Below are 23189 nucleotides of genomic sequence, written 5' to 3'. Positions count from 1 at the left end.
AAAATAACAAACATAAGGATACATAATTAGTATTAACAGACATAAATAGTAAAATACCAAGAATATTTTGTTTGTTTCTAGAATACTAGAATTTTTTGTTTCTTTATTCTAGTATTTTACTTTATATCTCACTAGTTACATATATTTTCTTTCTCTTTTTTTCCATAACATTAATTTTTAAGGAATTATTATGAAAATAGAATATTCATATTTTTTGTTTCTTTTGGATTATATAACTTGATATTTTTGTTTCCTCAATCCTGTTATTTTACACACATATTTAATTATTTATATATATTTTATTAACAACTTTCATTACTTTATTTTTATTTTGTACTAATATGTACTTACAATATTTTCATATTTATTTTATTAATTGTTCTTTCCTCTTATTTAATTTTTATTGTACTCTTAGCATACAGCCTTTATCTTCTAATAGCACTTGAACTATTTATGTCTGTTAACACTATTTATGTGTTATGAGGGGAGGATAGCACATAAAAAAGGCAATCCTTTCCGGCCTGACACGCCCCACTAAGACCCCCCAGATAGCGTCGGTCCTATATCAGTTTTGAAATATTTGCTTAAAACGAGAAGAGGAGACTTTTAGGTAGTTTAATCGAAGAATATTTAAAAAGCGCCTGAAATTGAGGAACGGAGTGAATCTGACGTATTCCTATGTTAGTTATTTTCTACTCATTCTATATATTCTTTACTCATTGATTGTTATCTTATTTTTTAATACCCTGAGGCTAGAAATTCTGGCCGAAACGTTAGAACTAATAAATACGTTTTTTAGCTTATTTGTGTTCTTCTCTGACCGCACCCCCAACCATCTTCTCAAATATTTAGAAGATGTGCCACATCTCAAAGCTTTAACTTACCTCCTAAAACACATCCCCAAGTTATGTGTAGATTGTTGGGCTCGTATAGAGGTTATCATAGCTTTGGTGGTTTTCGAAGGAAAATAAAAATAAATAAATAAAGACCAGAGAAGGCGAAAATCATGAACAAAAAGTCTTTATTTTTTCATTGCAATAAAATTCGTATTTCAGAGTTCCTCAGGGGTAGGAAAAACGAATATAAATAATGAATTGTATGTTTCATTATTTGTTCTTACCACAAATGAAACAGTTTAACAAAAGACAACACAGTTGTAATACAATGGAATAGATCAGGCGGTCTCAGCATTTCCCATTCTCTACGGATGTTTCTAGTTTTCCTCGTTCCTCCTTTAGCTATTTATAAAATTCTTTAATATTTTGTATTTAACCATCGTTTATTATTGTTAACAATTAGAATTGGTTTTTTTTTTTTAAATAAACAAAACGAAAGATAATTTCGATAAAATCGCTATTAGACTATTTCAATAACGGTAAGAGAAAGCTGATATTAAAGATTTTATTTAATTGCACATAGACATGCCGAGATTATCAAAATATTTCGAGATATTTTTGAGAAAATCGAAAAAAAAAAATGTCTATAAAGTGGCACTTTAGGATCGTTAGATTTTTTCTAAAACGTTTCTGTTACATCCCAGGCATATACATGCATTAAATATGCAATTTCAGTTTCGTATAAACTGTTCACACACATGTTGGATTTTTGAAAAAATATAGCCCATAAGACGCACATATGTCTGCCAACACTCAAAATAAAGGAAATTTAACTTACATACTATAAAGTAGTTTATGACACTTATCTTCGTAGGGGTAGTAGTTTTTATGATATTCCCATATGAATATAAATTTGGCTAATAAAAATTTGTCCGAACAACTATAAATCAATTTATTTTAGCTAATTTCATGAAACCTACTACTCCTACGAAATTAAACGTCATAAACTACTTTGTAGCTCATAAACTTGCTTTAATTTGAGTGTTAATAAATATCGGTACGTTACATAGCTCATGAGATATAGATTTCTCAAAATAAATTAACTAACTACTAATCTTTCAGTACGTCCATACTTTTCTATGAAATGTTGCTTTTTAAAAAGCTATATCTCGAGAACTATTGGACGTAAATAGCTCTATTAGGGCTTACATTTTAGAAAATTTACTCTACTTTATATGATGCTATTTTAGAATTTCCATTGTTGCTGGTAGTTTTTAAAACATAGAGCTCCGAATAAAAAATGAATTATTTTTAAGGTTTTGAAACAGCCGCCATTTTTTATTCCCCCTACCTATAGTTGGCAGACTCATCAATTTTTACTTTTAATTATACATAGTTTTCAATTAAGTAATCAAAATTGTGGTGAAATAACTGCCTTTTTTCTCCTCTTGCGCTCTTGTACTATCACTATATATTCCATATATAGGTAAGTAAAAGTAATAAGATATGACTTTATATTTATTATGTATGTTTAATCGTATTAAACTACTATCATTTACTTATGATATTTTTTATTGAAACTCCTCAAATTGCCTCTATTAATTTTAAAATTATATGAATGACACAGCAAATGGCGGAATGTCTATATTTAAAAAGGATTAGCCATTTGAAAATAATATGGTATATTTTAAACCTCTTTATCAATCTATCTAAAATACATAAAATTTCGATTGATTTTAGTTTTAACTAATAACTTTGCACAAAAAAGTAAACATTAAAAAATATAATTGATTACATATATGGCAGTTGATTTAAAAGCGATATATTACACCTGAAGGTATATTATTATCATAGCCAGCTGCACGTCAAGGGTGTTCACCTTTAAAGAATCGCTCTGGATCCTAACTTTAGGCGGGGCTTGGCTTGTTCTCCTTGGCCGTTTTGCGGGTCGTTTTGTTCTGCCATCTCATCCCAAAGCTACGAGAGTTCTCCGAGCGCTATTTTTCCTTCATTTTAATGTTTAATACATACATAAATATCTTTAAAATTCGTCCTATCTAATATATAAAAATGAATGTTAGTTTGCTCGTACTTTATGCTCAGCAATACCGTTCATCCAATTGTGATGGGGCAATAAGCTAAATGTTCAGGATTTTTCCTAGGGAGACTGATTTTTTCAGTAAAAAAAATTAAGCATTTTTGGCGCATAGTTCAAAAATTATATTATTATTATATTTTCTTCATTCGTTATTATACGCCAATCGATTTGTCTATCTGAAGAATAAGAAAAAAATATTACTGCTCTATTAAATGATTTTTTATTCAATAAAAAATTAAAAAACATAATTAGGATTTAAGTAAAGTAGGTCAATATTTTGTTTTTTAGGAAAAAGCAAATCATATTCGTTTTTAGCGTCGTCTGAAACTCTTAAACACCTTTTTCCAAAGGAATTAAAAATTAGAATAATTTCATCTTTTTTTTAAATTTCAGTGACCATTATTTATATAATCGTTCATAACTCCTTAACACTTTATCCAATTCCTACGGTAATACAACCGTTATGAAGTTGAATGTTTCCTCTTTTAACCTGCATAATTTTGATGTAATGCACTTATAAGGGCGAAATATTGGTTTCATTTTTAAAAAAAATTTACAAACGTTTTATTTTATATCTCCAGTTCTAATTTGTTTAGTTTATTTAATTAGATCCAGTTTAAAAGGAATATCAACTTTATTTCACTCCTAAAAAATATTTTACCACACTTCTATGTGTCAGTCATTCTGACAACGGGACCTTCTCTTGAGTTAGGTTTTTGACCGGGGGTCAAAGTTCTTCATTTTGTGGGACCGCCACTCAATGAAAAAAGTCAACGTCCCAGGCCGGATTCAAACCGCCACCGCCAATAGACATCAAATTGGTAAGACTGTGTCTTAACCACTGAGCTATGGGCGCCCCAAAAAAAAGCAAGTAAATATAAAAGGTTAATGCTCCCTGTCAAGGCATGGTGGCCTCTAAGGTGATTAAGACTGTTCTCTTGTATAGACTGTTCTCTCTGTATTCTATTTATTATATCTATATAACATTAATAAAAAAAGATTTCCATCTCCGACCTTAATTGAAATAACTGTTTACATTATTTTTAAATAATGACTTTTGAAATTTCAGTATTTCACCGTAATAATAGTCAAATTATATAAGACGATCTAAGTTACGTACAACTAACCAGGTTGGCGCACTGAAGAACTTGAAGTTAGAACTAGACCCATTCCAAACTCTAATTTTCAAAAGTCGATGCGAAAGAAGTGGATAAAGTTATACTGGATCATTTTTCGTTAATTTCCAAATTTTCTCCAAAATTTTGCCAAATCGGAGGAGTCTTTTTTAAAATATAACTTTATTATCAATAGTACGTTTATAGCCAAGCGTAAGTGAAAACTTTGGATGTAATTTGATGAAATCTATATTCCAACCTTCAGCTACCGATCCGATGTAATCCATCTTTTGAACTTACTCGTCAGTTTGAGTGTTAGCCTAATGAAAAATCTCAACCAAAAAAAAAAAAAAACCTAGTCCAACACACAAATCAGAAGTTTGCAATTACTCTTACCAGAGTTGAAGAATCTGACAGTCACTGTTATAAGTACAGAATAAATGAGGAAATTAATTCTTTAAAACGGATTAAAAAGTTTCTAGTCTACAACTTCTAATTTTTGAAGATGAATAATGAATGTTATATTCTACTTTTCTAGTTGTATTTACCTTTTATTGTAACCTTTTTTCAAATCTTTAACGATTAAAAATTTAAATATATGAAAGAAAAGATTGATAAATAATAAAGACATTTCTCAAAATATCTGTTAGTTATTTTTAAATAAATGTGTGTAGATGACATTTACTTTTTTCGCAATCCATCACTAGATAAATAAAACAATATGGCACAGAGTAATAGCCGCAATTTTATCATAAACATATAAAAATAACACCCCCTTTGGTACGGGAGTTAAGTTGACTGATATTCCTAATATCGGCACCATATACATTTCTTGGTTGGAGTGCTGAAAGATTTAAACTATTCTTTTTTGTTGATAACTTAAGAATTATAAGTTAAACCAATATCAATAGATTATACTTCTCTTACCTCTTAGGAGCTTAATGGTATAGATCATGAACGGCACACACGCATGTTTTTACAACTGGTAGGTTATATTTATGATTAAAATGTCTTCAGTAAATATGGATAGGACTGCAAGAAACGACCGAAACTCAAATATTTCTGTTAAGAACGACAAGAAAGCTGACAGAAAAAAATACATTAATTACCAATTAAACAATAAAGTCAAAGGTAAGTTTTTCAATGTCTAAGTTTTTAAATGTCCGCGATTAAAACACCCAACAAACCCACATCATATTTTTATATTTCTATACAACTGTTTTTTTCAGTACAACTATGGGAGCAGAGAAGGCAGAAAAATTTCAAAAGAAGATATAATAAAGAATATAAGAGAAACAAATCAAGTGAAGCTATTGAAGAACATACAGAACAAATAGACACTTCAGAAAATAATGGAAGGTAAATTCTGTTGTATTTACATTAACTTAACCTATTTATGGCCACAGATGCCTGCATGCAACCCTAATTTAACATTTCTGTCTTTTTCATTAAATTTTTTTTTTGCTAGCTCTTTATTTGAGATTAATAATTGTTAAAGTTAGGTAAATTTGTTTATTTTTCAACGTAGATGAGTAGTAAGATTTCAATTTCTTGTGCATATTGAGAATTGTGTTACTTCCAAAAAGAAGTAAAACACTTCTCAATATGGACAGGAGCACTCTAAGATTGGTGACAGGTCTATATACAGGACACTTGTCAGTTGAATAAGCATTTCTATAATATAAAACTGAAGATTGGTTGATGAGACTGCTAAAGTTTGAGAAGGATCGCATCTTAGACCCTAAACTTTGTGAGATAGTTAATCATTCTACAATATTGAGATCCGCAAAGACAACTGGCCGCTTTGAGCAGAGAAGAGATGGCTTATAATAGTGCACGTTTTTTTTTTAGGCTGCATTGCAATCTCTCCAGGAAAAAAAACAGAATAAGATTTCAATTTTATTCTTAGTCAATGGGTTACTGTAATTAATGTTACATTGTTTTTAAATTATTGTTCTTCATTTGCTTCTCGGTTCTCCAGGCCAAATTATGGTTTTATTGATGTTAGTGAAATCTATTATGAAAAAAGGTTCTCTAAAGTAAGTAGACCTATTCAAATGAAACTATTAAAATTCGAGAAAAAATTACTGATGAGATGAGTTTGATAGTAGGTCCTGGATAAACAAATTTATCTCTTAGTTTTTGTGAAAAATTCACTTAAAGTTAAACCTCTAATAGCGAATCCCTAAAAGTTATACCAAGTAACAATGTTTATAACACAACACATCTTGCTCCACTGTGCGAAAAACCTCGTTCAGAAAATTTGAATGGCCAAGGCTGCACAATGAGGAAGAATGAAAAATTGACAGTTCCACATTTTTTTTTTTGTTTTAATAATTAATTAATCAGATAAATGAATATAATGCTTCTAGATAAAGTCAGCTACTACTATAGAAACATTTTTTAAACTTGGAAAATTATAATAGGGATTGGAAATCTCTTTGAACCTCAAATTATCGTTTTGTGTGAAAATGGTTCTTATAACAAATTGAGGAGTACATTTACACAATAATGGAGTAGCTGTGGAAAGTTGAAAAAAAAATAGTGGTGACCCCTGTTCATAAGCATGGTTAAGCTGATATAAATGCCTAAAAAAATTACAATATAGCAATATTCTTGATTTCAAATTCTATATTCTCTGAAACCTGTTACAGTCTGAGTACATGATCCGTGTCAATTTAGCAAGTCTTTGATGTGGGTAATAACTTGAACTATTTATTGTACTACTCCAGTTAGGTCACAGCGGTCAACTTCAGTTTGATACACCCTCTCTTATGAGGTCAACTAACCCTCACCGATCCTTTTTGGTGGAGGTTGGGGCTTAAATTTACATGAATACAAATTTCTTGATGGTGTCAGGTGATAACTGAATATAATGGTCGACTGTTTTTCTCACTGTGTTTAAGTGAGTAAACATCTGAGGAATCACCTTTTACTACCTTGTTACTGCAGCGACAACAGTTCCATTTCAGCCTGAGCAGACTTTTATTTTTTGGTGATCCCACATAACAAAAACTTGACTCTCCCTCTCTGCTTAGAATAGAGTTATAACCTAAGATAATCCTCTCCTTTATCAGAAATGACCAGAAAGGGATTAATAAAAAAAAGAGAGTAGACGTCTACCCATCATGTTAGAGTAGTGCCATGGATTAGTACCCAGAAATATATAGAAGATTAAAACTCTAATAAACTAACCTTTTTTAGATGTTTGGGTACCCATGTTGGTTTTAAAGCAGTTATCTACATCACTTACCTAAAAAAAAAAAAAAAAGGAAGAAAATATGAATATACCAAGTGAAAATGTTTATAGTGTTATATTCATTGGGTATGGTTTTTTTTTTTCATTTCTGTGCAAAATAGCACATCAGATTGTAGTGTTTTATATGAACTAGTTGTGTATTATAGTGTTTTAAGATTGTTTCTAAAACCCTCAACCTAATTTTAAATCTTATGAATATGTTTATTGGCTGCCCTCTTCTTCTCCCTCTTCATTGGAAATATATTATGCTTTATATATAATGAAATATCTCGTTTGAAACAGATTTGTTTATTAGTTATAACAAAAATAGCTATATAGTTTCAACACTTTTTTATTATCTTAAGCTCCTACGTTTTAGCCATTCTCAAGGATCTTTCAACTTATTCACACTATTGCAGCCAAACATTGGTTATCACTTTATTGCAGGCTATTACTTTTCACAGTTACACTTATTATAATTATTTAGTTTGCAATTCCCATTTTACTTAATTACTACAGTGAGTAACCTCAATGAAACTTTATTTTATCAAACCTACATTAAAGGAAATTAAGGTAGGTTACTCAACGTAGTGTTGATATAGTAATTATGTTAGTGAAATAGAAATTGTAAACTAAATAATTTATCGGTCTGCAATTCTATATTCTGTAGTCTTCAAAATTCTTCAGTGGAATTATCTTTCTTCGGTCAGAATAAAGAACTTTGATTTTATGTCCCCTGGAATTTTGTTTCTTTTGATATTGTAGATCCTAGGCACTTAGACTTCATTGTATAAATTATCACTGTTTTCTCTATAAACCAATTTTTTTTTTTTTCTAAAGTTATTAAAAAGAATAAATTTATTGTGTGGGTAGATGATAGAATTATGTAAATCATAGAACAATTTAGACCATTGCATCCAGTTCACCTTTCTACCATATTTCATAACCAAGTCTTCCTATCGGTAAATCTTTTTTTGTTGCATATTAGTCCGGTATCATTTTCCAATTTTTACCTAGACAGAGGATTTAATCCTTTCTTCTATCCTTCATCACTTTTTTACTCACTTACTCACTGTTGGGCGCTACAGTCCTTGTAGGACCTGGGCCTCTGCCAACACTCTTTCCCATGCCTCGCGTTCTCCAGCGAGACTCCTCCAATTTTCAACTCCCATTCCTCTCAAATCGTCCTCCAAATCATCCAGCCACCGACGCCTGAGTCTGCCCCTTTTCCTTTTAACTCTAGTGCACCATTTAGCATCCTTTTAGGTAGCCTGCAGGGCTCCATCCTTTCCACATGTCCCAATCATCTTAGCCTGCTCTTCTTAATAGCACAGAGGATATGAGGCTCTCCATACAATTCCTTTATTTCGTCATTGCTTCTGATTCTCCACCTGTGCTCCTCTTTAACGGTTCCAAAGATTTTTGTTAGGACTCTTCTCTCCCAAACCAGTAGAGCTCTTCTATTTTCCTTGGTTAGAGTCCACGTCTCACTACCGTACGTTACCACTGGCCTAATTATTGTTTTGTACAACAAAAGCTTTTCTTTCCAGGAAAGACTTTTGTATCGGAGAGCTTTTTGCAGGGCATAGAAACATCTGGTTCCTGCTACCATTCTGCCCTTAATTTCTACTTCTAAATTATTGTTCTCCGTCACAACTTCTCCCAGGTACTTGAAAGTACTGCAGCTGTGAAACATGTTTTCCCCCACATCCACAATATCTCTTCTCTCCCCGGTCTGTCTAGAGGTTTTCATATATTTCGTCTTTTCACTATTTATACTAAGTCCTAAATCCTGTGCTGCTCTCTTGAATTCTTCTACCGGCCAGTGCTGTTTTGGTTCTCCCTGTGATGACTCCATCATCCGCATAAGCCATGTGTTGTGTGAGCCTGTTGTAAATGGTGCCACCCAGGTTTGTCCTTATTTTTCTAATGGCAACTTCTAGGGCGAGTTTGAACAGTACTGGTGATAATGGGTCTCCTTGTCTTAAGCCACTGTTAACCCTAAAGCTATATCTTTTTTACAGGCTAGAATAAACAATTTCTTAATGCTTCATATGAAGCATAACACTCGAATACTTGAGCTGTTTCTTTAATAATCTTATGGTTTTATCCATTGATCCTCTGATAGGATTTAGAAATTTATTTATTTTAACATTTTTGAAATGAGAATGTTAATTTTTTTATTTTTCAGGTTAGGTATTTTCAAAGCAGCCCAACTTGAAATTCAAAGAAAAAAAGAAGAGAAGAGAAGGCTCTTTCAAGAAAAGCTACAAAAGAAAAATGAAATAGAACAAGCAATTAGTGAATATAAGAAGAAGAAAGCAGAAAAATTCAAAAAGCTATCGAAAAAAACAAAACGTGGACAACCTGTTATGAGAGACAGAATACAGCTTTTATATGAAGAAATAAAACAAAAAGTATCAAATGAAAATACATGAGAAGGAGGAAGGTATAATTGATCTGTGTGGTTTTTATTGCTTAAAGCATTTAACCATTTAAGTATATTGTAAATATATGTTTTTATAATTACTAATTGTAAATAAATAAAGATATGAATATAATTTTTATTATGTTCATTTAATACCTTATTTTAAAATTTAGTCATTGGTGAATTATAAACAAATTCTGCATTGATGGGATTCCAATTAATCACAGTTAACCAATTAAATGTTAGGATTTAAAAAGTACAAAATGGAGTTTAAAACAATTAATTTAAATTGTCAAATATGTTCTGTGATCTCATGCTCCAAAATGTTATTAAAATGTAAATTCCTTTGCTTTTTGACTTGAAAGCTAGTTGGAACCAACATTTAGTTAGTATTTCAACCATTACTGTGTGCAATAATTAAACTTCTGTAAAGGACTAAAGCCTCTTGGAGGTATAATATGAATTATTGTTCATATTTTAGACTAACGTGTACAAAACTTCATAACTACAAGGTGCAAGAAAATCCTGAGGTTTTATAGATTAATCAAAATTAAATTTTGATGCAGATGTTTAAGCTGGTTTAGTAACAATCATCTTTCAAATTGAGCAAGTATTAAAATTATACTAAATTAAAAAATGAAATGAAAATTGCTGGTAAATAACAAATTAAGAGTCCACAGGAATAATGTTTTTAGCTCCTAAAAATTTAACTGGAGGAAATTAAAATTTAATGTTTTAGTTTTAAGTACATAATAAAATTTTATAATTATAACATAAATAGTTTTTTTCCACAAAAAGTAAGTGGAAAATCTACTCATTTGGTGAAAAATAAAAGATTCTTCTTTATTAAGAGGTGAAAAAAATAAATAAATAAAACATTACCTAAAATATAATACAAATTTACTGGACACAATATCACCATTTGATAATACTTCTTATTCCTCTAAAGATTTACAGTTCTAATTTTTACAAAAAAAGTAAAATAATATCATTCTCTGACAACTTGCTGAAATCAAAAATGGTTTCATCCGTCTTCAGATTTTACCGAAAGATAGGTAAATTAATAGAACTCAAGTGAAATATACTTGAACTGAAGAAAGTTTTACTAAAATAGATCTAAGGAAATCTGAAACTGTTCTAAATGGATGGGGTAAGTAAAAGATACATTATTTAACAGTTAATCATCCTTTACCTAGGAGAGAGAAAGCTTGTATCACTTTAAAATAACTGGACCAATGGGCTACACATGTTTCTCACTATTCAACTAAAAATATTTAATTGGTAAATTGAAATTGTATTGGTTGAATTACTTTTGAATGGGTCAGGTGATTTTGATGAAAATTTCAATAAATCTTGTACCAGCCAACCAAAAATAATTCAGAGTTAAATCAACTCAGACATTTTCTGGATAGTGTGAAGGTGGAACATTGGCTGTTGTGATTTCGCACCAACATTTTAGGGTAGTTGGTGCATCTTCTGTTGTATTTTTAAAAATAAATCCATTTTATGTATGTTGTTCTGAAGTATACCTATTCACTTTTATTATTTGGTCTATTATTTTTCTTCATGAATTTCTATATAAGTTTTATTTATGGCATATTGACACAGAGTGTATCCAATGACATGGAAAGAAGAATTTACAAAAAAATTACACATACCTCATCGGTGTTCCTCATCTGAAGGATAGCTGGAAGCTGCAGTAGACATTAGTGAAGTACCTAGAAATGATTTTCTTACTGTTAAATAATGAATAAATGGAACATTAACGTTTCTTTAAAATATTACAGAAATATTGTTCAATAAAATCTTAATTTTTTTATGTAGTCTTTCGTATGCGTATTAAGGGAATCAGAAAACTTTTTTTATTATTAATATAGATGATACACTATTTTTTTGTAACATTTGATATTGACTTATTTTTAAATTAATTTGTCAACTATGTATCAAATTTGTACCTATGTTTATTTTAGTTTTCCAAAGTATTGACTGTAAAAAAAGTTTGTATACTCACTTTCTATATTTGATAAAATATCTTTTTCAAATCCAAGAACTGTTCATCACTCATTCAACAATATAGAACTAATATACGAATACACAGTTTATGAGAAACGTTATTTATAGTTACTTACATGTTTTAATCTTTATATAAAAAAAGAAAAGAAAACAATTTAATTTGCCCAATATATGTTTTAATTAAGTTTATCCGCCCAAATCACCACTTTTACCAACCCTATCAGAATCTGGAATTAGTGAAATGTTAATACAACCAATTTTCATGGGAAAATTGATTTTTCCCATATACAAAGATTTATGTTGATATAAAAATAGAATAAAAATTAAATTATGCTATGATACCCTCTTAAGTCCGAAAAACACAATTTAGATAGGAAAAAAAATCCAGGTATTGTTTTAGGTTGAGGGACGTAATGTTACGTCTCAACCATCGTTTTGAGGATAAAAAATTATTAATTAGTGGAAAGTGTGTCGAATTTTGATGTTCATCGTGTTGTTATGGTCAAAGAAAAGCCGAAGTAAAACCTTAAATTTTGAGGGAGGCGTGTAATATTTTTTACACACACCAAATGTTCTATACACATATTCATGTAATTTAACATATACAAAGTGTTGGCGACATAATACCTAAATGTTTTTAGTGCCTTCAACACCAATCAATTCTGGAATCGTGAGTTTGTTCATTCATATTTTATAAATTGTGTAGAGTAGTAAAAATTCTGATGACGTCCGCATCTGAATTGAAGTTCTGTAATAAAGGAGTTCAAATCGATTGCGTCCGTATCTTGTTGATTGGGACATTAATAAAATTGTCCTTTAAGAGGAGTTCCGTTAAGAGAAGTTTCACTAATTCTATTTGTAGATGAAGAATTATCTGATGTATCTACTAGATGGAACTATTCGAGGTTAAATATTTATTGTTTATACTAACCAAATAGTTGTTTTCTGAATGTTTTTGGAACAAGGTAATTGAAAATTTATTAGTTTTATAGTTCAGAGTTGACCTCAAGTAAGTGGGAATGCATTGGACTTTCCGCTAGAAATAGAAAAACTGGGTTAAGTGTTCTGTCTTAAAAGGCACATTAATTTATATCCCGATTACATTACGGCTTCCTTACCTTTGGTTAAGCTGTTCTATTCTTGGCAAAATCTATATTCGCTATTTCTTTCTCGAAAAATATTAAAAATGTTTTAATAATTTTCGCTTTACATGTTCTTTTTTTCTCCAAATTTTCAATAATAGCAGTAACTTTAACGCAAGCACGCTAGACTGCACAAAATTTGGGAACGTGTGAAGTGAGAGTTGTGTGATGCGCGTACCGCACCAGATTTTGACATTTTTCGTATACAATTCTATGGTGGGTGTACTTTGGTATATTTACAAAACAGGACCTTTTGTGTAAGGTTTTTAGCCTTTATTCGACATAACTAAAGGGTAGTAACGTATTTCATTTTAACATGATCTAAAGATGTTAAAATTCCGGAACAGAAAGGTTTCGACAGGTGTGTTGGCCACCAAGGATATTATGGTTGTTCTCTTGTCTATCTCTAGCTGGACCCTATTCATTATGTCTATATAACGCTAATAAAAAAGTGATTTCCAACCTTAATTGTTAATATAATTGTCCACACTATTTTTAAAAAATAAAATTTCAATGTTTCAACGTAAAAATAGTCATATTATAAACGACGATCTAACTTGCGGCCAACTAATCAGGTTGGCGCACTGAAGAACTTGAAATCAGAATTAAACCCGTTTTTCACAAATTCCAAACTCTAATTTCTGAGCGAATTGGGCCAGAGCTGTTTTCGAAATAAATACTCGTATATGTCAAGGAAAATATATCTAGGCATATGCAAGTGAAAGTAGTGGATAAAATTTCCACTAGACCGATTTCATCCTAATCTCCAACTTTACTCCCATTTTAGGCAAAATCGGCCAAGGCGTAATTGCATATGTATATGCAAATAGGAAACCTTTTTTGAAATATAAGTTTGTTAAGCAAAGTACGTAGGCCCAAGTGTAAAAGAAAGTTGTGGACGGAATTTATTGAAATTGATAAGGGACCATGTTTTGCTTATTTCCAACTTTCCTCCAAACTTGGGCTAATTGGAAGCCTCTTATTGAAATATAAGTTTGCTAAGGAAAGTACCTAAGCCCAAGTGTTCCAGTTCCATAATGAAAAATCGCTTTTCTAACACACAAATCAGAAGTTTGCTATAACTCTTACGAGAATTTAAGAATCTGAAATACACTGCTACAAGGACAGAATAAATGAAGTTTTTCCAACCTGAATAGCAAATGTTATATTTCACTTTTCTAGTGGTATTTACGTTTTATTGTAAACGTTTGTAGATGCCTTTTTTCCAATCTTTAAGATTAAAATTTTAAATATATGAAAGAAAAGATTGATAAATAATAAAGACATTTGTCAAAACTATTTATTATTTATAAATAAATTTGTGTAGATGATGGTTTTCATTCTATCACCAAAATAAATAAAACAATCCTGTGTAGAATACTATCATGCGATTTTATCAAAAACATACAAAAATAACAGTCTCTGGGGTGTCAATTTACCTTCCCTAATAGAGACTGAGAAAGAAATGCGAGAAATGAGGGATAGTAACTGAAAAATAAAATCATTCACATTCAATTAATCATTCTTAAAAATTGTTGGACTTAAAATAGTACCTTAATTGGAGAATGACCGATACATAAGGTTTTAAAATATTACTTTAATTAGAGTTAAAAACAGCTTATATATGTATATATATACATCTCTCTTTTTTTCTTTATATATATACATACTTATGAGATTCGTTTTCATGTAAAAATTTTAGTATAATATAATAGTGACATGGATTGTTCAACATAATTTAAATTTAACTTAATAATATTTTGATTTTTTTTTTAAATATCATTCCTGGCCTCTGATGCTTTGTGTATTTTACAAAAAATAAACACGTACATCCAAACTACGAAATTAATATTTCGTATACTTTTATAATGGTCAACATTATCTGCGTTCATTTTACTTTTAGAGAATCGCGAAAACAAAATGTTCAAGATACCATGCTTTTTCTTTACAACGCTATTTTAATACATCTTTAGCATAACTTTAATACGTGTATCAGCTGAGTGCTCATACCTCTTTGCATTATTAGGCATAAATTTGAAATTTATTTTGTTATTGGTACATTCCAATTAGTATGTTGTTATTTGTACCTTTTGTTCAAAATTTGGCATGACATGTCACTACTGAATAGATGAATTTACAACTTAAAATGTAAATTAAATTGTATTTAAAAATATATACACTTTTAATCCTTTTCAATTATATCTTTTACAAAATTTATGATTTTTAACAGATTTTTTGTACAAGGTTTGAGTAGAAAAAATATTTCGAATTCTCTGAAGTATTTGAGAATGTCTGTTGAAACGCCCAGTCAAAATTCTTTGATTTCTGATTTTAAAAATTTTAAATTTTCACCTCTTAAATTGTTGGATTTGAAAATTGAGACAAACCGTGAAAACTATGTTAGGAGATTTATCAAAGGTGTAATTTTTTCTCATGTCAACCCTACACCATTGTCTAGCCCTAAATTAGTATCATTTTCTGAAGATGTTTTGAAAAATATTCTTGACTTAGAACCTAGTGTTGTTGAAAATCAAGAATTTATTGAGTTTGTTACTGGTAATATCCTCATTGCTTCTTCTACACCAGTTGCTCACAGATATGGAGGTCACCAATTTGGAGTTTGGGCTTCTCAACTTGGAGATGGAAGAGCTATTCTTCTTGGAGAATACATAAACAGGTAAATTCTAGTCGAGTGATTTACTATTGGAATTGATCATAAGTTTCCCCAAGTACCTATAACTTGTATTGGTAGGAAAGGTGAAAGATGGGAACTTCAGTTAAAAGGATCTGGCAAAACGCCATACTCAAGGGATGGAGATGGTCGTGCTGTGCTTAGATCTTCAATACGTGAATTTTTATGTTCAGAAGCCATGCATTATTTAGGTAATTAAAAAAAAAATTCTTAGAATGATCTTTTACCTAAGAGCTTTATGAAAAAAAGCTTTTGAATTACTAAAAACATTAAATTATATTTAACAAAATCACAACATTAACCATGAAAGTACTATTTGCCTTTAAATTTTGTATTTCAGAAGAGTCATGGAAACTTAATTACTGATATTACTTAAAATATATGTTTAAACTTGAAAACGGTTATGTGAATATGTTTTTTTACAGGAATCCCTACGACGAGAGCTGGTACAATTACTATTAGTGATGATATGGTCGTCAGAGACCCACTATATGATGGGCATCCACTACTAGAGCCTGCTGCTGTTGTTCTACGCTTAGCACCTTCTTGGTTTAGGATTGGCTCTTTAGAAATTTTATCCAAATATGGTGAAATAGAAATGTTGAGAGACCTAATTAATTTCATAGTTCAAGTAATAATTTTTTATAACTAATGAATATGCCAATGTTGACTAAAGTAGTGTAGTTTTCATCTATGTACAATGTCTTTAATAATATTTTAAATCAGATATTTCTGTATTAATACTTAATCTATTTATGAATATCATTAAATATTTAAATTCTACCTATTTCTGCTCACAAAGATCTAAATGATTGCATCTATTTAGAAAAAAAAAATCCAAGAAAAATTATTAGATATAAATTTATGAACAAAAAGAATAATGATATTAAATTGTCAACTGTCTCTCAAAGGTTTAAAAAGTATTTGATTAGAAAAAATTTGGGAATCATGCGTTCTGAAATATCTTACCATGATTCATTATATCAATACTTTTATTTGCTACAGTTTTCTTAGTCTTAACTTTTATTTTATGATTTAATAAATATTAATATTATAATTTCATGAAAAAAGTTACCAAGCATATCATATTTCAATCACAAGATACCTGCTTGTGTATGTCTTAAGGATCAGGGCATTAGCGAATAAGGTGTTCCTGAATAAGGTTCGAATCTGCCTGTGATAGATAATTATTTAGCTCTGAAGCAACGACCTCCACAAAGTGGTTATCCTTAGCTGAGAAAAATCCTGGAGGTTGAGTGTGATCATGAAAAAAGCTTGCACAACTGTTGTTCAAGAAATAGTACTTCCTTACGAAGTACATGAATCCTTGACCCTCCATAGATTTTAGTGGTACAGGATTTTTTCTGTGACTTACTCCTAACTATCTATATATGGAATACATAGAAATATATTCTTAATCTAACTGTTTTTATTCTGCTCTACTTTATATATAGCTCCTTTCCTTAATTGAAGATTAGTATGTGATCAACTTACTCAAATATTAGAAAGTGCTTAACCAAAAATTCTACCAAAATAGATTGGCTAATAAACAGTGTGTCTGTCCTACCTTCCATCCCATTTCAGCACTTATGTCCTTGTTGGCTGCAGTGCTTTAATAGTTGTAATAATAGTGATGTAAGGAATTTTAAGTGCTAGTCTCCCAGTCATGTTTTGACTTTTATATAAAAGGAAAGAGAATAAGGGTTTGTGGGTCTCAGGGCTATTGATAAATTATGTACATAATTATGAATGTTTTATATATTATTCTTTTTTAATTTTTAAAAAACTCTTGACATTGTTTCTTATTGTATTTAATGAGATAGGCTATATAATTTACTAAATAAACAATGTTGATCTAGAGTTTTATTAGTTATTGATTAATTAAAAATATTTTTAAATAATATAAGATTTAACTAAGATTATTTTTGTTTTAGGAGCATTTTCCCGAAATAGAAAAAGATGATAACATGATTCCAAACTTGTTACAAAAGATTTTTCGCCTCACTTGTGACCTTGTTGTGAAGTGGCAATCTGTCGGATTCACCCATGGTGTTCTCAATACCGATAACATGAGTCTTATTGGTCTAACGATCGACTATGGCCCTTTTGGATTTATGGAAGATTATGACATGATGTATGTACCTAATCATTCTGATTCTGAAGCCAGGTATTGCTATGGGCGACAAACTCAAGTAAGTTGTTAATTAACCAAGTCCTTTTTAATCTTTTTAATATCAATCATATTGATATTAATTTTCCCTAATAATGAGACTGTTAAGCAACAAGGGATGGCTGATGTTGTCAGTTACTGGCCCTTTAAATGCTTATCCAATCTGGGACCTGTTTCATAATGAAAGCTTTATCATTAGTATAAATACAGGAATACAAGCTACAAGCACTATTTTCTTTCATTATGGATAAAGCTATTATAAGCTATTATAAAGGTATTATAGGAGGTAAAAAGTAAAAAAAGTGAAATAGTGAGGCAGAATTGTATTAGTCAGTGAAATCGTACCAAATACAAACTACAAGAATAATAATATTAGCTTGTACTTTATCATGAAACAGGTTCCAGATCTTTAATATGTTGGACTAAGTGTGGTAACATGCACTGCTTATTGTGGCCTATAAGATAATGATCAACATCCTGCTAAATCAAATATCTCGGTATTAGGAGAATATAATAGGTGACCACCAAGTAGGGTTCAGAAGAGGAAAGACCAGATCTTCGTCCTGAAACATACTCAAAAAACAAAGGGAAGTAGATCAGGATGTGCACACCTTATTTATCGATTTCAAAGCAGCCTATGATTCCGTAGACAAAAACTGTCTTTGGAAGATCATGACTGAGAAGATGACATGGAAAGACTCACAAAGACTCAATTAAGTGAAACAGAGGAAATCAGCTAGCAAGTAAATGAAAATAAAACAAAATATATGATAATAAGCCGAAAAATCCAACTACAGGAACGATCTGTGATCCGAGCCTTAACACATGTAAGAGAAGAGCTAATAGTGAACTGCTTGCAGAGACTGGTCAGTCAATATCTCAAGATACGAAGGCAAGGAGGTTAATATGGGCGGGACAGGTGACTTAAATAGTGCTTGTAGCTTGTATTCTTGTATTTATACTAATGCTTTCATTATGAAACAGGTCCCAGATTGAATAAGCATTTAAAAGACCAGTAACTGGCAACATCGATCATCCCTTATTGCTTAACAGTCCCGTTATTAGAGAAAATTAATATCAATATGATTGATATTAAGTTTTATTTAGCAATAGTAAGGATATTAAAATAATTGGTTTGACCAATCTTTATAAGTGAAACAACAGGTAAAGGATTCCAAATCTTTTTGTTAGTGAATGGTGAGAAGCGATAAATGGGAAAACCGCAATTTCTCATACCCATCTTATTTCATGGTAACTATCTAAGGGATTCAGACAGAATTGCTTGTTTTAAATTCAAAACAAGTATTATTTTTAGATAAAACCAGGCTACTATATGTTTTCCACAAAATTTAAATAATTGCTATGAATTGAATACAAATTGCTGTACTATAAATGACTTCTTTATGAATATTAATTATTTCGCTTTATAATTTCAGATTGTTTTGTTAAACTTGCTAATGTTGACGAAAGCAGTTTCTCCCCTACTTAACCAAGAACAATTAGAAATGGTTGCTAAAATGCTGCAAAGTGAAGCCAAATACACAGATGATAAAATTATGTTAGTTGAATTAGCTTTGTGAAAAGAAAATTGTTGTTTTATCTCATACATCACACATAAATAGTTATATATATTTTAGTTAAGTTAAAATTTTTATAAATTAATTTAATTTTTTCTTTCTTTTAGACAGGTTTTTTCTAGTAAGCTAGGTTTTGATGATAGTCAACCACATCTTGTAGAAACGCTTTTAGCTATGTTCAAAGAAACGAAAGCAGATTTTACAATGGTTTTTCGGGAATTGAGTGAAACTCCACTTCCATTATTAACTAAACCTGCATCCAAGTTATGGGCACTTAAGATGCTCAGCAAGCATAAGGATTATGATTCATTCATAGAAAAATACAAGGAAGAATTGATTAAATCAGGTATGTATCTATTTAAATATATAATTTATCTGCTTAAAAATACATTATCAAAATGGAAAATAAAGTATCACTCTTTCCTGGAAAAGTGGTACATCTGGTAAAAAAAAGTTTTGTTTTTATTATGAAATGGATGTATTCCATAGATATTACTGTAGGCAAGGACATTTTTACGCTTCTCTACTGTTGTCCCAAAACTAAGTAGGGTTATCAAAAAGTAACTACAGCCTTTGGTACAATCGATAGAATACATGGAATACGAAAGAAAATGATTTTTTTTTGCTAGATGTACCACTATTTATTTAAACAAATCAGCAGTATGTTCACTTCACAAAAATATGATAGAAATTATTTTTATTTATATAATTGTAATTTAAGGTCTAAAGAATACGAAAAAATATAACTTGATTATTAAAAAACAAATAAATTTATATTATGATTTTGCTGAAAAATGTTTTAAAGTAAGGTTATAAATTATAAAACAAAATATGTATATAATCTCTTTTTTTTGACTTGTTAGAAGTAATTTTTATTACTATTATAACTGAGCTAACATATTTATGTTTAACCATTAATAAACAAATTAAAAAATACTTAAGGCATCGGTGACAACAATAGAATGGAAAGGATGTGCAAAATTAATCCATGTTACGTACTGAGAAATTGGATTGGGCAACAAGTTATTGACAGATCCACATCAGGAGATTACTCTGAGGTAAGATTTTTTAATTACTTATTTCTTCATAATTATTACTATTATTTATTTATAATAATAACTTAACATAAACATAAGTAGAGGGGAAACAATCTCAAATATAATATGAATTAAATAAAATAAAAATAATTTATAATCTTAAAATTCTTTCTTGAGACTGGCAATTTTTTACTAAATAATTCAAAAACACTATCGAAATTATAGTCTCAAAAACATTTATTTCATTTACACGTCCAACGTTTCGGCCAATTCGGCCATCTTCAGGGACAATCTACTTAATTTACTTTTAGTAAAAAAAAGTGTATAAATAGTGGTAAAAGAGAAATAATTTGACTGTGATTTTTAATGTATTTTTGACATATTAGATATAAATGTTTTGACCTGGGCAGAATAGCCTGTATGGAGTTTTTTAAAATGGTTATATGATATGTCTCATAGTAAATTAAGTAGATTGTCCCTGAAGATGGCCGAATTGGCCGAAACGTTGGACGTGTAAATGAAATAAATGTTTTTGAGACTATAATTTCGATAGTGTTTTTGAATTATTTAATAAAAATAATTGTTAATGAGGTGCTATTGGTTGACCATAGATTAATACGAGCAGATCGTCAGAGGTGTGGTCAGCTAATAAACAAAACCTTGTTTATTTGTCCCGACATTTCGGCCTGAATTTCAGGCCTTCATCAGAGCTAAAAAGAAAAAGGAGATAACAACCATCACTCAGAGAAACATAAAAATAAAGGAAAATAATAAACAAACAAATTTGGAAATATACATAACAATGAATTAAGTAGAAAGTAGTTGATTAATAACAATATATAACGATATATATTAGTTGATTGATAATCATAGAAGATGAAAGATAATATTATAGAAGTAAGAATTATACAAAATAAATCACAAAAAATTAAAAGAAGGATAGTGTTAAAGAAATGAACACAATGAAAGGTGCGGAAGAAAATGTTTATGATGATTAACGGAATTAGCATAATAAGAAAAACAATTTTAATCAACATAATGAAATTTATGAAAGAAAAATTAGATATATGATGCAATGGGCAAGAAAAAAAGTTACAATGGATAAAAAATGTAGTTATATAGATGAGTAAAAACCATGAGTTAAATAAAATAAATATAGTCTGGAAAAAAAAAAAAAAAAAAAGAAAAGAAAAAAAGGAACAAGGGAGAAGAAATATGGAAAATAAAGGAAGAAAGAAATATTAGGAACGAGAGGAAGACTTACATGCTTCGGCTGATTTTCTGACTAGAGTGATTGAATTTTGACTTCACTAATAGAGAGTGGGCTAAAAAATATTTCAGATCTAACGGAAATAGTAACCACCAAGAATGAATAGCCATGAAAGATCATTAAGATAAAATAAGAAAGAAGAAATTAAATTAAGTTAAAATTTAATGAGTAAAATACATAAAATGTGTGAAATAAAAAACTATGAAAATGAAATGTCACAAAATTGTAGAAATATATAATTGGGCTAAACAAATGAGTGATGATGAAGATGAGAAAATGGAAACAACGTGTATACCAAAGGTGACTAGAAAATAATAAAAGGCGAAATTAACATAGAAAAAGGTGGAGGGTCAGTAATATAGTAAGGACTTGTCTAAGGAAAAAAAAAATGATGGGTGCTTTAAAAAATTGAATATTTGGGAATAGGCTAGGGATTGGTTGAGTTGGTCAGTTTTGTTGTTAACAGGGGAAGACTCTAATTGTATATAAATGCTTTCAGGAGGAATTGTTTGTCATGGTTCTTTAATTTTAGTTGCCTTTTCAAAAACTTATAAGATTAATTGAGATATTGTTTCCGATTTTTTTCAGGTGAATGTATTGTTAAAAATTCTAAAAAATCCATTTTCACGACAAGATGAGGCCGAACAGAGAGGATATGCAGGTGTTCCTCCTTCATGGTCTAAATCTCTTTGTTTAAGCTGTTCTAGTTAAAAGTAGAGGTTCTAATAGTTCCGACAAATAGCATTGTTTTATGATTAAGAGGGAGCTCCATGACTTATCTAGTTCTTATGTGTAATAGTAGTCAAGATCTTTTATTTTATTTACATATTTAACTAATATTACTATAAACTATAAAAGTAAAATATCAATATATATGTATAGTTGACTGTAAGTTAATAAGAAGCAAATGGTCTGGGCTGCAGTCGAGAAGGAAGAAATAAATAGTAATAAACTATTTATTTATATAATCATGTACGTAATTATTTATTTATGTTATCTCTTTCTTATAAAACATTAATATATATATATTTCTTATTAGGATATACTGTTTTTTTTCTTCAGCCTAACAGCTCATGTCTTCCTATAAACCAATGCTAGATCTATCTTGGGAAGAATAATACAAATCCTTACAATAAAAGGGGAGAATTATTATGATAATTAAATTTGTGAAAGAATTTTCTTGGGAGTCATGGAAACTAAGAGGTTCATTTTTGTCATGCATGGCCATTTTAATTTCTTCCACTGGCTTCGGAATATCAGGAGCATGGTATATTGGTAGCAAAATAAAACACAAGCACTTTATCAATGATTTTTACCTGTTTATGAAGAGTTTCTATCTATTAAAAAATTGATAATTGTATCTGAATGTTATGTAGAAGTCAAGTTCCAATAAAAAAAATTTTATTTTATTTTAGTTTGGTATATATTATTTTAATTGCGAACAGTCAGCTTCGAAAAAAGAAATATAGGTCTTCGTGTGCCTGCTGACCCTAAACAGAATCTGTGGATCTAGGCCAATTCATCACTGTCCTTGAACCTGGGTAAGTTACGGACCCGAGCATCTAGTGGGGAA

General features: G+C 29.9%; 2 protein-coding genes across 3 annotated transcripts; both read left to right on the top strand.

The window, feature by feature from the left end:
• The first annotated feature begins 5015 nt into the window (after positions 1-5015).
• LOC106681340 (uncharacterized) lies at positions 5016-9848 on the top strand. Its single transcript, XM_014421614.2, has 3 exons — positions 5016-5180; positions 5279-5408; positions 9479-9848. The coding sequence occupies exons 1-3, from the start codon at positions 5048-5050 to the stop codon at positions 9723-9725; spliced, it is 510 nt and encodes a 169-aa protein (XP_014277100.1). The 5' UTR covers positions 5016-5047; the 3' UTR covers positions 9726-9848.
• Positions 9849-14920: 5072 nt separating this feature from the next.
• LOC106681582 (protein adenylyltransferase SelO) lies at positions 14921-23023 on the top strand. 2 transcript variants are annotated; one of them, XR_010843759.1, is made up of 10 exons: positions 14921-15018; positions 15101-15547; positions 15623-15753; positions 15988-16193; positions 17497-17754; positions 19169-19290; positions 19417-19655; positions 20252-20367; positions 22205-22588; positions 22679-23023. XR_010843759.1 is itself a non-coding variant. In XM_067048649.1 (9 exons), the coding sequence occupies exons 1-9, from the start codon at positions 14999-15001 to the stop codon at positions 22325-22327; spliced, it is 1662 nt and encodes a 553-aa protein (XP_066904750.1). In that variant the 5' UTR covers positions 14921-14998; the 3' UTR covers positions 22328-22657. The 2 variants fall into 2 exon arrangements, 1 of the variants encoding a protein (XP_066904750.1); XM_067048649.1 differs by lacking the exon at positions 22679-23023 and having other exon boundaries at positions 22205-22657.
• The last annotated feature ends 166 nt before the right edge of the window (positions 23024-23189 follow it).

This window comes from Halyomorpha halys, unplaced genomic scaffold, assembly GCF_000696795.3.
Source record: "Halyomorpha halys isolate HHAL.00 unplaced genomic scaffold, Hhal_1.1 Scaffold20.1, whole genome shotgun sequence".
Taxonomy (NCBI): Eukaryota; Metazoa; Arthropoda; class Insecta; order Hemiptera; family Pentatomidae; genus Halyomorpha; species Halyomorpha halys.
The sequence above is the reverse complement of the archived record's forward strand: the minus strand, read 5'-3'. Positions and strand labels throughout refer to the sequence as shown.

Bases quoted from the DNA above. Each gene is read 5' to 3' on its own strand.
- LOC106681340 (XM_014421614.2), top strand. From the start codon at position 5,048: ATGATTAAAATGTCTTCAGTAAATATGGATAGGACTGCAAGAAACGAC. The intron at 5,181-5,278 runs GTAAGTTTTTCA...TGTTTTTTTCAG, and splicing joins ATTAAACAATAAAGTCAAAG to TACAACTATGGGAGCAGAGA. The intron at 5,409-9,478 runs GTAAATTCTGTT...TTTATTTTTCAG, and splicing joins ACTTCAGAAAATAATGGAAG to GTTAGGTATTTTCAAAGCAG.
- LOC106681582 (XM_067048649.1), top strand. From the start codon at position 14,999: ATGAATTTACAACTTAAAAT. The intron at 15,754-15,987 runs GTAATTAAAAAA...GTTTTTTTACAG, and splicing joins AGAAGCCATGCATTATTTAG to GAATCCCTACGACGAGAGCT. The intron at 16,194-17,496 runs GTAATAATTTTT...TTTTTGTTTTAG, and splicing joins TAATTAATTTCATAGTTCAA to GAGCATTTTCCCGAAATAGA.